Source organism: Staurois parvus, unplaced genomic scaffold (assembly GCF_062004578.1).
Source record: "Staurois parvus isolate SC_StPar_1 unplaced genomic scaffold, SC_StPar_1.0 ptg001212l, whole genome shotgun sequence".
Taxonomy (NCBI): Eukaryota; Metazoa; Chordata; class Amphibia; order Anura; family Ranidae; genus Staurois; species Staurois parvus.
In genome coordinates, this window is record NW_028319008.1 from 65,313 (window position 1) to 80,416 (window position 15,104).

At 41.7% G+C, this 15,104-nt stretch overlaps 1 protein-coding gene across 1 annotated transcript in view; it reads right to left on the reverse strand.

Moving 5' to 3' along the window:
- Nucleotides 1-15,104, reverse strand: part of LOC149438148 (switch-associated protein 70-like) — a 103,083-nt gene that overhangs the window by 39,685 nt on the left and 48,294 nt on the right. The window contains exons 4-5 of the mRNA XM_089660197.1: nt 10,421-10,648; nt 8,834-8,980 (exon numbers count right to left, since the gene is read on the reverse strand). Of these exons, the coding sequence (XP_089516323.1) occupies nt 8,834-8,980; nt 10,421-10,648 (375 nt within the window). The remainder of the gene's footprint in view (nt 1-8,833; nt 8,981-10,420; nt 10,649-15,104) is intronic.

Below are 15,104 nucleotides of genomic sequence, written 5' to 3' on the forward strand. Positions count from 1 at the left end.
AAGGGGGGATATGATCTCCATGTATAATACATAAGGGGGGGATATGATCTCCATGTATAATACATAAGGGGGGGATATGATCTCCATGTATAATACATAAGGGGGGGATATGATCTCCATGTATAATACATAAGGGGGGATATGATCTCCATGTATAATACATACGGGGGGATATGAGCTCCATGTATAATACATAAGGGGGGATATGAGCTCCATGTATAATACATAAGGGGGTATATGATCTCCATGTATAATACATAAGGGGGGGATATGATCTCCATGTATAATACATAAGGGGGGGATATGATCTCCATGTATAATACATAAGGGGGATATGATCTCCATGTATAATACATAAGGGGGGATATGATCTCCATGTATAATACATAAGGGGGATATGATCTCCATGTATAATACATAAGGGGGGATATGATCTCCATGTATAATACATAAGGGGGGATATGATCTCCATGTATAATACATAAGGGGGGATATGATCTCTGTGTATAATACATAAGGGGGGATATGATCTCCATGTATAATACATAAGGGGGGATATGATCTCCATGTATAATACATAAGGGGGGATATGATCTCTGTGTATAATACATAAGGGGGGATATGATCTCTGTGTATAATACATAAGGGGGGATATGATCTCCATGTATAATAGATAAGGGTGGATATGATCTCCATGTATAATAGATACGGGGGGGGGGGTATGATCACCATGTATAATACATAAGGGGGGGGGTATGATCACCATGTATAATACATAACTGGGGGGGGTATGATCACCATGTATAATACAAAAGGGGGATATGATTTCCATGTATAATACAAAGGGGGGATATGATCTCCATGTATAATACAAAGGGGGGATATGATCTCCATGTATAATACATAAGGGGGGGATATGATCTCCATGTATAATACATAAGGGGGGATATGATCTCCATGTATAATACATAAGGGGGGATATGATCTCCATGTATAATACATAAGGGGGGGATATGATCTCCATGTATAATACATAAGGGGGGATATGATCTCCATGTATAATACATAAGGGGGGGATATGATCTCCATGTATAATACATAAGGGGGGATATGATCTCCATGTATAATACATAAGGGGGATATGATCTCCATGTATAATACATAAGGGGGGGATATGATCTCCATGTATAATACATAAGGGGGGATATGATCTCCATGTATAATACAAAAGGGGGATATGATCTCCGTGTATAATACATAAGGGGGATATGATCTCCATGTATAATACATAAGGGGGGATATGATCACCATGTATAATACATAAGGGGGGATATGATCACCATGTATAATACATAAGGGGGGATATGATCACCATGTATACTACATAAGGGAGGATATGATCTCCATGTATAATACATAAGGGGGGGATATGATCTCCATGTATAATACATAAGGGGGGATATGATCACCATGTATAATACATAAGGGGGGATATGATCTCCATGTATAATACATAAGGGGGGATATGATCTCAATGTATAATACATAAGGGGGGATATGATCTCAATGTATAATACATAAGGGGGGATATGATCACCATGTATAATACATAAGGGGGGATATGATCTCCATGTATAATACATAAGGGGGGATATGATCTCCATGTATAATACATAAGGGGGGATATGATCTCCATGTATAATACATAAGGGGGATATGATCTCCATGTATAATACATAAGGGGGGATATGATCTCCATGTATAATACATAAGGGGGGATATGATCACCATGTATAATACATAAGGGGGGATATGATCTCCATATAATACATAAGGGGGGATATGATCACCATGTATAATACATAAGGGGGGATATGATCTCCATGTATAATACATAAGGGGGGGATATGATCTCCATGTATAATACATAAGGGGGGATATGATCTCCATGTATAATACATAAGGGGGGATATGATCTCCATGTATAATACATAAGGGGGGATATGATCTCCATGTATAATACATAAGGGGGGATATGATCTCCATGTATAATACATAAGGGGGGATATGATCTCCATGTATAATACATAAGGGGGGATATGATCTCCATGTATAATACATAAGGGGGGATATGATCTCCATGTATAATACATAAGGGGGAGATATGATCTCCATGTATAATACATAAGGGGGGATATGATCACCATGTATAATACATAAGGGGGGATATGATCTCCATGTATAATACATAAGGGGGGACATGATCTCCATGTATAATACATAAGGGGGGATATGATCTCCATGTATAATACATAAGGGGGGATATGATCTCAATGTATAATACATAAGGGGGGGATATGATCTCCATGTATAATACATAAGGGGGGATATGATCGCCGTGTATAATACATAAGGGGGATATGATCTCCATGTATAATACATAAGGGGGGATATGATCTCCATGTATAATACATAAGGGGGGGATATGATCTCCATGTATAATACATAAGGGGGGATATGATCTCCATGTATAATACATAAGGGGGGATATGATCTCCATGTATAATACATAAGGGGGGGATATGATCTCCATGTATAATACATAAGGGGGGATATGATCTCCATGTATAATACATAAGGGGGGATATGAGCTCCATGTATAATACATAAGGGGGATGTGATCTCCATGTATAATACATAAGGGGGGGATATGATCACCATGTATAATACATAATGGGGATATGATCTCCATGTATAATACATAAGGGGGGATATGATCTCCATGTATAATACATAAGAGGGGATATGATCTCCATGTATAATACATAAGGGGGGATATGATCTCCATGTATAATACATAAGAGGGGATATGATCTCCATGTATAATACATAAGAGGGGATATGATCTCCATGTATAATACATAAGGGGGGGATATGATCTCCATGTATAATACATAAGGGGGGATATGATCTCTGTGTATAATACATAAGGGGGGATATGATCTCTGTGTATAATACATAAGGGGGGATATGATCTCCATGTATAATAGATAAGGATGGATATGATCTCCATGTATAATAGATACGGGGGGGGGGGGGTATGATCACCATGTATAATACATAAGGGGGGGGGTATGATCACCATGTATAATACATAACTGGGGGGGGTATGATCACCATGTATAATACAAAAGGGGGGATATGATTTCCATGTATAATACAAAGGGGGGATATGATCTCCATGTATAATACATAAGGGGGGGATATGATCTCCATGTATAATACATAAGGGGGGATATGATCTCCATGTATAATACATAAGGGGGGATATGAGCTCCATGTATAATACATAAGGGGGGATATGATCTCCATGAATAATACACAAAGGGGGATATGATCTCCATGTATAATACATAAGGGGATATGATCTCCATGTATAATACATAAGGGGGATATGATCTCCATGTATAAATACATAAGGGGGGGATATGATCTCCATGTATAATACATAAGGGGGGATATGATCTCCATGTATAATACATAAGGGGGATATGATCTCCATGTATAATACATAAGGGGGGATATGATCTCCATGTATAATACATAAGGGGGATATGATCTCCATGTATAATACATAAGGGGGGATATGATCTCCATGTATAATACATAAGGGGGGATATGATCACCATGTATAATACATAAGGGGGGATATGATCTCCATGTATAATACATAAGGGGGGATATGATCTCCATGTATAATACATAAGGGGGGATATGATCTCCATGTATAATACATAAGGGGGATATGATCTCCATGTATAATACATAAGGGGGGGATATGATCACCATGTATAATACATAAGGGGGGATATGATCTCCATGTATAATACAAAAGGAGGGGATATGATCTCCATGTATAATACATAAGGGGGGATATGATCTCCATGTATAATACAAAAGGGGGATATGATCTCCGTGTATAATACATAAGGGGGATATGATCTCCGTGTATAGTACATAAGGGGGGATATGATCTCCATGTATAATACATAAGGGGGGGATATGATCTCCATGTATAATACAAAAGGGGGATATGATTTCCATGTATAATACATAAGGGGAATATGATCTCCATGTATAATACATAAGGGGGGGATATGATCTCCGTGTACAATACATAAGGGGGGGGATATGATCTCCGTGTATAATACATAAGGGGGGGATATGATCTCCGTGTATAATACATAAGGGGGGGATATGATCTCCGTGTATAATACATAAGGGGGGGATATGATCACCGTGTATAATACATAAGGGGGGATATGATCTCCGTGTATAATACATAAGGGGGGATATGATCTCCGTGTATAATACATAAGGGGGGATATGATCTCCATGTATAATACATAAGGGGGGATATGATCTCCGTGTATAATACATAAGGAGGGATATGATCTCCATGTATAATAGATAAGGGTGGATATGATCTCCATGTATAATAGATAAGGGGGGATATGATCTCCATGTATAATACATAAGGGGGATACGATCTCCATGTATAATACATAAGGGAGGATACGATCACCATGTATAATACATAAGGGGGGATACGATCTCCATGTATAATACATAAGGGGGGGATATGATCTCCATGTATAATACATAAGGGGGGATATGATCTCCATGTATAATACATAAGGGGTGGGATATGATCTCCATGTATAACACACAAGGGGGGGATATGATCTCCATGTATAATACATAAGGGTGGGTATGATCTCCATGTATAATACATAAGGGGGGATATGATCTCCATGTATAATACATAAGGGGGATATGATCTCCATGTATAATACATAAGGGGGGATATGATCACCATGTATAATACATAAGGGGGGATATGATCACCATGTATAATACATAAGGGGGGATATGATCTCCATGTATAATACATAAGGGGGGATACGATCTCCATGTATAATACATAAGGGGGGATATGATCTCAATGTATAATACATAAGGGGGGATACGATCACCATGTATAATACATAAGGGGGGATATGATCTCCATGTATAATACATAAGGGGGATATGATCTCCATGTATAATACATAAGGGGGGATATGATCTCCATGTATAATACATAAGGGGGGATATGATCTCCATGTATAATACATAAGGGGGGATATGATCACCATGTATAATACATAAGGGGGGATATGATCACCATGTATAATACATAAGGGGGGATATGATCACCATGTATAATACATAAGGGGGGATATGATCACCATGTATAATACATAAGGGGGGATATGATCACCATGTATAATACATAAGGGGGGGATATGATCTCCATGTATAATACATAAGGGGGGATATGATCACCATGTATAATACATAAGGGGGGATATGATCTCCATGTATAATACATAAGGGGGGATATGATCTCAATGTATAATACATAAGGGGGGATATGATCTCAATGTATAATACATAAGGGGGGATATGATCACCATGTATAATACATAAGGGGGGATATGATCTCCATGTATAATACATAAGGGGGGATATGATCTCAATGTATAATACATAAGGGGGGATATGATCACCATGTATAATACATAAGGGGGATATGATCTCCATGTATAATACATAAGGGGGGATATGATCTCCATGTATAATACATAAGGGGGGATATGATCACCATGTATAATACATAAGGGGGGATATGATCACCATGTATAATACATAAGGGGGATATGATCTCCATATAATACATAAGGGGGGATATGATCACCATGTATAATACATAAGGGGGATATGATCTCCATATAATACATAAGGGGGGATATGATCACCATGTATAATACATAAGGGGGGATATGATCTCCATGTATAATACATAAGGGGGGGATATGATCTCCATGTATAATACATAAGGGGAGATATGATCTCCATGTATAATACATAAGGGGGGATATGATCTCCATGTATAATACATAAGGGGGGATATGATCTCCATGTATAATACATAAGGGGGGATATGATCTCCATGTATAATACATAAGGGGGGATATGATCTCCATGTATAATACATAAGGGGGAGATATGATCTCCATGTATAATACATAAGGGGGGATATGATCACCATGTATAATACATAAGGGGGGATATGATCTCCATGTATAATACATAAGGGGGGATATGATCTCCATGTATAATACATAAGGGGGGATATGACCTCCATGTATAATACATAAGGGGGGACATGATCTCCATGTATAATACATAAGGGGGATATGATCTCCATGTATAATACATAAGGGGGATATGATCTCCATGTATAATACATAAGGGGGGATATGATCTCCATGTATAATACATAAGGGGGGATATGATCTCCATGTATAATACATAAGGGGGGATATGATCTCCATGTATAATACATAAGGGGGGATATGATCACCATGTATAATACATAAGGGGGGATATGATCTCCATGTATAATACATAAGGGGGGATATGATCTCCATGTATAATACATAAGGGGGGATATGATCACCATGTATAATACATAAGGGGGGATATGATCTCCATGTATAATACATAAGGGGGGATATGATCTCAATGTATAATACATAAGGGGGGATATGATCTCAATGTATAATACATAAGGGGGGATATGATCACCATGTATAATACATAAGGGGGGATATGATCTCCATGTATAATACATAAGGGGGGATATGATCTCCATGTATAATACATAAGGGGGGGATATGATCTCCATGTATAATAATAAGGGGGGATATGATCTCCATGTATAATACATAAGGGGGGATATGATCTCCATGTATAATACATAAGGGGGGATATGATCTCCATGTATAATACATAAGGGGGGATATGATCTCCATGTATAATACATAAGGGGGGATATGATCTCCATGTATAATACATAAGGGGGGGATATGATCTCCATGTATAATACATAAGGGGGATATGATCTCCATGTATAATACATAAGGGGGGATATGATCTCCATGTATAATACATAAGGGGGGATATGATCTCCATGTATAATACATAAGGGGGGATATGATCTCCATGTATAATACATAAGGGGGATATGATCTCCATGTATAATACATAAGGGGGATATGATCTCCATGTATAATACATAAGGGGGATGTGATCTCCATGTATAATACATAAGGGGGGGATATGATCACCATGTATAATACATAATGGGGATATGATCTCCATGTATAATACATAAGGGGGGATATGATCTCCATGTATAATACATAAGAGGGGATATGATCTCCATGTATAATACATAAGGGGGGATATGATCTCCATGTATAATACATAAGAGGGGATATGATCTCCATGTATAATACATAAGAGGGGATATGATCTCTATGTATTGTTTCTGAAAAACATCAATGAGAAAACATACCGCATTTTTGCCACTAGATGGTGCTGATGACCATAGAAATGAATCTATTACAGGTAATACGGGAACATTTGTCCAGCCGGCAGGAAGACGCTTTATAAAAAGACCCCTAAATATTTCCCTTAACAATTCCTCGGTGTAAAGTAATCTTCAGGGCCGGTTCACACTATAGAAATGAAGTCCACATGCGCATTTTTCACGCATTCCAGTATGTTTTTGTAGCATTTTTGACGCATTCCAGTTCATTTTCCCCCTCTCTTTTTCAATTTAAATAGGGACATGTGCGTTCCAGTGCATTTTTCCACGTTCCAGTGCAGTTCTGTGCAGAAAAAATGCAAGCTGCTCTACATTTTTTTTCTGCATCTGGAACTACAAGCACTGATGTGAACTATAACACGGACAACCATATCGCCGACTTTCTGTGCGTTTTGGATGCAAGAAAAAAAGACCTGAATGCATGGAGTGTAAACTGGCCCTTAATGCCGGCCATAGACGGGTCAAAAACCAGCTGTTTTTTGAAAAAAAAAAAAAATCGGTCGTTCAATAGGCCGATGTTACCACCAACGGTAAATAAAATCGGCCGATTTTCGTCCCGTCTACGGCCGGCATTTAATGACTTCTGTCCCTGCAGAGAGCTCCGCTATTATATTTTATATGAAAGTCTTGCGGTTGCAACAATGTATCCATTTGTATCCATTTCGGATACAGATGTTTTTATTCGGATACAAATAGATACATTGTTGCAACCGCAACAATAAAATATTGTTATAAAATATAATAGCGGACTGGAATTATTCTTCTTCTCCTCCTTCTCCTTCTTTTTCTTCTTCTTTTTCTTCTTCATTTTCTTCTTCCAGGTCACGGCTCATGCGTAGATTTTATATCGGTTAAAACGATTGGCCAATTTGCCCATCATTGCCGGGAAAATCGTCCGATTGCCAAAATCGGCCATTTTTTTTCCCAACTTTACCAATAAAAAAAGTGCCACAATCCTGAAAAACGGTCGACCAATTAACACACCAACGGTGCGAAAATCGGCCGATTTTTTTTTTTTCGGCCTCGACCCGTCTGTGGCCGGCATAAGTATATAACAAAAAGCCAAAAGGTGTTTTTTGGCAAGGGGAAGCATTATGGCCCCGGTGTTTGTTGATGTTTTTTGAGGTTTTTTTGCTGGCTGTGTCCCTACAGAGGAGGTTTACCTGTATTTACTAACAGGGACACACAAAAATAAACACGTATGTCTAGTAGTGTAGGGGAGGTAGGAGAGTGTTTTGTTTTTATTTATTTTTTGTTTTGTTTCTTATCTCTGTCCATGCCTTCCTTATTATTCTCTGCAGTGCTGTTTGAAGGGAAAGGTGACGGATGTATTACCTCCACGCAGCAGTTTGAATCCAGGATGACGTCTCCCTTTTTGTCCTTTAGATCCTCGCTGACGTAATAGGTCAGGACGTTCGGTTTTAGGACGAACCAGCGCTCCGTCCAGTTTTTCCTCTTGTGGCCTTTCTTCCACAGATAGCCCTGCAGAGACAACCAACATGGCTTTAGCACCCACCATCCCGGGCAGGAGATTCAGAGCAAAGAAAACAAGAAATTCCAGCAAATATATGACGGCTCTGTGATGTCACCTCAGCAGGGGCGGACTGACAACTCATGGGGCCCCCGGGAAATAGGGGATCATGGGGCCCCTGTGGCCTCGCCCACACTCAAACCACACCAAAAAAAGTCTATAAAAGGTACCAGAGGCATCTCATGGGGCCCCCTACTGATCCCGGGCCCTCGGGCAGTGCCCAATTGGTCAGTCTGCCCCTGCGCCTCAGTAATGCTGTCAGTCTTGAGTACACTGACAGGACGAATATGAACGAACTACCTGTGGACACTCGAAGAACTCCAAGTACACAGAGCCTGAGTGGCACATCCTGTCCTTCTACCCCGCTGTAGGACGCAGGCAAGTCCTGGCTGTCAAAATGACAGCCAGGAGTCGCTCTGTAAATACAGAAGTTGTAATAGCTGCTGCGCTCAAAGCACAGATCATGTGACACGGTGTTCATCTGCCTGAACAAAAGATACAAAGTAACATCGTTTATAAACATCGATCAGACGGGAGATAGAGAGATACAAAGTAACATTGTTTATAAACATCGATCAGACGGGAGATAGAGAGATACAAAGTAACATTGTTTATAAACATCGATCAGACGGGGGATAGAGAGATACAAAGTAACATTGTTTATAAACATCGATCAGATGGGAGATAGAGAGATACAAAGTAACATTGTTTATAAACATCGATCAGACGGGAGAGAGAGATACAAAGTAACATTGTTTATAAACATCGATCAGAGAAGAATAGAATAGAAAAAAAAAAGTAGAATAAAATAGAATAGAAAATAAAAAAACAGAATAGAATAAAATAGAAAGAATATAGCTGTCTTCAGAAATTTGAATTTTGAAAATAGATTATAAAAGAATAGAATAGAGAATAAAGGAACAGAATAGAAGAGAATATAATAGATTTGAATAGAATAGAGTAAAACAGTAAAACAGAATAGAATAAAATAGAAAAAATATAACTGTCTTCCGAACTTCGAATTTCAAATGGAATAGAACCAACTGAATGAATTCGGATTGATTCAAAATTTTCAATTCGAACTCGATTCAAATAGTTTGAATCCATTGGAAAAATTCTAATCTGGTCGAAAATGAATAAACAAACCAAATTAGTAACTTAACAAATTGATCCGCAATTAAACTAAACAAAAGTTTTCGTTTTGTACCCGTCTACTGCTTGCATCAGGACTGAGGGCTCTTGAGAGGAGTGCTGAGGCAGGCTGCTGCGATGTGTTCAGAAAGCTATGTACAGCACCCCTGCTGGCCCCTCCCACCAGCCATGATCTGGCGGCATTGCATAGAGACCCAGTGATGACATCACCAGGTCTAAAATAAGTCGAGTTTCCTTACCTGTTTGAGAACATCGAGCACGAGCTCACTGAAGACTTCGTTGATGGCCATGGACACGGTGGTGAAGTCGGTGCCTTTACTGAACTGCCCACTTCCAATCAGATCGATGAGCTCCCAGATGGACAGACCACTCGGCTTATTGTGGAGGCCGATTTTATAGTCTTCAAACAGAGCCTGCTGCCAGCCGCTGCCCATCGCCTCCGCCAGTTTCTTCAGAAAATACTCCATCTGAAAAGAGACATCGAATATTGAAAGCAGTTCTAAAAGGGTTTTCAAATGCCTCATCTGCCCACCACCATCCCTGAACACTTACCTGGCTCCGGCGCCATCCTGCCTGCAGCGCAGCTCCCCTAACTTTCTGCTTTTACAGGAGGTACCGAGGGCAGCAGGGACCATATGTTCCCGCTACTGTCAGTCAAATCCTGCAAGGAGGGAGTGGGGGCGTGGTCAAGCTGGGCTGTGTGTCTATATAGATGCACACAGCCCGGCTCATGAGGTCCTTAGAACGGGACTTGATAAGAAGGAGGAGCATACAGCGGCGGCGGGGGACTTCCAGAGGAGGAGGTAAGGGACCTCACAGTCTAGGTAAGTATTGTGCCTTTTTTATTCCTTTAGAGTCTCTATATTGGGCGTCAGATTTATGTGTTTGTAATAAATGTAAAATGCTGCGTGATGTGTCCGTTATTTCCTCGCCCTAAGATCAACACACTCCCCGTGACAACGACTTCATCGACTTTCTGAAGTTCAAGCCAAGCTATGTCAATCCCTTTTCTTCAGAACAACTGACATGTTTCAAGGGACAAGCTTCTCTTTTTAAGATGCTGATGCGTTTCAAGGGACAAGCCTTCTTCTTCTAAACAGCTGACAGGTTTCAAGGAGCAAGCCCTCTTCTTCAGACCATCTGACAGGTTTCAAGGGACAAGCCTTCTTCTTCAGACCATCTGACAGGTTTCAAGGGACAAGCCCTCTTCTTCAGACCATATGACAAGTTTCAAGGGACAAGCCCTCTTCTTCAGACCATCTGACACGTTTCAAGGGACAAGCCCTCTTCTTCAGACCATATGACAAGTTTCAAGGGACAAACCCTCTTCTTCAGTGCTCTGAGAAAGAGGGCCTATCCCTTTAAATGAGTCAGCTGGCAAGTCTGCCACCGATTCTTGTAGCCATTGACTGTTAGCTCTGGAAAGCCTCCAAAGAAGGAAGAAGAACCATTTCACCATATTAAAAGCCTCGTAACAATTCACTGTGTCATCCAAACTGACCACTCCATCTAAGGTACAGACCCCTCAAAAGGTACAGACCCCTCAAAGGTACAGACCCCTCCAAGGTACAGACCCATCCAAGGTACAGACCCATCCAAGGTACAGACCCTTCCAAGGTACAGACCCTTCCAAGGTACAGACCCATCTAAGGTACAGACCATCTAAGGTACAGACCCCTCTAAGGTACAGACCCCTCTAAGGTACAGACCATCTAAGGTACAGACCCATCTAAGGTACAGACCCATCTAAGGTACAGACCCCTCTAAGGTACAGACCCCTCTAAGGTACAGACCCATCTAAGGTACAGACCCATCTAAGGTACAGACCCCTCTAAGGTACAGACCCATCTAAGGTACAGACCCATCTAAGGTACAGACCCATCTAAGGTACAGACCCCTCTAAGGTACAGACCCCTCTAACGCATCTCGCTTGGTCAGGAGCTTACCCATGATGGAAGTCACTACTCTATGAGTCCTTGACCAAGTGAAATGCACTAGAGGGTCTCCCCTCCCGCCCACCCCTTGTCCCAGCCCTGATTACATTCACATCAATACTTTACAATACCAATACCAGTGAGATTATCCTACGGGTCCAGCACTACTTTTCCACTTTCCTCTACTATTTATATTGGATTGATATGGGGAAGTCCTTATGTTTTTTTTCTTTGTTCTCTACAACTTTTTGGGATGTAGGTGGGCCGTGCGTAACAATATTTGTAATGGTTTTGCACAGAGCAGCCCTGATTCTCCTCTTCTCGGGTCCCCCCGCTGACTCTCCTGGCTCCTCCCCACTGTTGAGTGACCCCATAGCAAGCCGCTTGCTATAGGACTACTTGTGCATGCTCACTCCTGAGCTGGCTCAATGTGTCCATAGACACACAGAGCACTGCTCAGCCCCCTCCTCACTGGCTGTGAATGACAGCTATGGGAGCCAATGGCTGAGGAGAGAACTGAGGGAGCCACTGCTCTCGTGCACATTGCTGGATCAAGATCAGGCTCAGGTTGGGGGCATAGAAAGCATGAAGGTAAAAAAACCTTCAGCCTTTGCAACCACTTTAAATTAACCAGAACAAAGACCAGTGGGAAATTCCTCATAATTGTGCAACAGATACGGCCAGAGACATGACCACAAATTCTAAACACGAGAGGTGATGAAAGACGACGGCGAGAGGGGAAAGCGCTGCTTCAGCATCTTTGTCAATGAAGGCCGTTTCCTCAGATGTTGTGGATTCTTCAGCAGACAGATCTCATTAAGAAGAACACGCGGGTCCTTCCTCTCCTCCCCTTCTATTATTTATAAGATCAAGCCCCTAGGCATGCAGACGGCTTCTACAAACATTGGTGAAAGAATGGGTCGCTCTCAGGAGCTCAGTGGCTCCAAGCGTGGTCCCGTGATAGGTGGCCACCTGGGCAATAAGTCCATTCGTGACATTTCCTGGCTACTAAATATTCCACGCTCAACTGTTAGTGGGATTATAACAAAGTGGAAGCAACTGGGAACAACAGCCACCAAGTGGTAGGCCACATCACATGACAGGGCGGGGTCAGTGCATGCTGAAGCGCACAGTGCGCAGAAGTCGCCAACTGTCTGCAGAGTCAATAGCTAAAGACCTCCAAACTTGGTGTGGCCTTCAGATGAGCCCAACAACAGTGTGTAGAGAGCTTCATGGAATGGGTTTCCATGGCCGAGCAGCTGCATCCAAGCCTTCCATCACCAAGTGCAATGCAAAGCGTCGGATGCCATGGTGTAAAGCACGCCGCCACTGGACTCTAGAGCAGAGGAGAAGTGTTCTCTGGAGAGACCAATTACGCTTCTCTGTCTGGCAATCTGATGGGCATGTCTGGGTTTTGCAATTGCCAGGAGAATGGTACTTGTCTGACTGCATTGTGCCAAGTGTGAAGTTTGGTGGAGGGGGGATTATGGAGTGGGGTTGTTTTTCAGGGGTTGGGCTTGCCCCCCCTAGTTCTAGTGAAGGGAACTCTTAAGGCGATATTTTGGACAATTTCATGCTCCCAACTTTGTGAGAGGAGTTTTGGGATGGCCCCTTCCTGTTCCAACATGACTGCACACCATTGCACAAAGCAAGGTCCATACAGACATGGAGGTGACGAAAGACAACGGCGAGAGGGGAAAGCGCTGCTTCAGCATCTTTGTCAATGAAGGCCATTTCATTGTCAGACAGATCTCATGAAGAAGACAGATAAACACGGGTCCTTCCTCTCCTCCCCTTCCGTTATTTACAGAATAGAACAAGTGTATCATCCGAGGCCGGAGAACGGCTCAGATTGTGTCCGAGGAGTGAAAGCACTAGAGTCAACCTGCAGACCATGTAAGTTCCTTTACCTGTGGTCAGGTATGATACCTGGTACACACACTAAAGGACCCCACCATCAACAGCTATTGATATAAATACTAGCAAAGATACAAAGATATACATACAAAATGCTTATTAGGACCATGAAAAATATTAAGTATTAAAAACATTTTAAAAAGAAAAAAGATCCTTGTTCCATTATTGCACCACCATTATTGCACCACCATTATTATTCCACCATTATTGTTTCCTATAGTAAAAGATTCCGGGAGTCTCACTTAAAGTGGAACTTTAGTCAGGAACTTAGGTGCTTCTAGATCACTTCAGGCTGGCCCCTTATGCAGATATAAAACATTACAAACAAGTGCCTATACTGTTTACAGTCCAGTAATACACTGCCTCACCCTGCTCTGCACATGCTCAGTTGCTCTCTATTCTCGGGACTGTGCCTAAAATCAGAGCCACTAGAGGCCAACCAGCTGACAGCTTTAAAGGACAAGTTCACCTTTGGGAACATGTAAGATGGTTGAACCTGGATCAGGGGCGAACTGACCATTTGGGAACTCGGCACCGCCCGAGGGCCCGGGGTCAAAAGGGGCCCCATGAGATGCCTCTGGTACCTTTCATAGGCTTTTTTGGGTGTGGTTTGAGTGTGGGCGAGGACACAGGGGCCCCATGATCCCCTATTGCCTGGGGGCCCCATGAGTTGTCAGTCCGCCCCTGGATGGACTTTTGTCTTTTTTCAGCCAGACTAACTACCGTATGTAACTATGTATGTACATGTTCCACCTGTTTTTAGGGTGGAACGTATAATATGTTTCCATAGCTGCAGCCACGCTTGAAATCACTGAGCTCCTGAGAGCGACCCATTCTTTCACCAATGTTTGTAGAAGCAGTCTGCATGCCTAGGGGCTTGATTGTATACACCTGTGTCCATGGAGGGGATTGGAACACCTGAATCACATGATATGGAGGGGATTGGAACACCTGAATCACATGATCTGGAGGGGATTGGAACACCTGAATCACATGATCGGGAGGGGATTGGAACACCTGAATCACATGATTGGGAGGGGATTGGAGCACCTGAATCACATGATATGGAGGG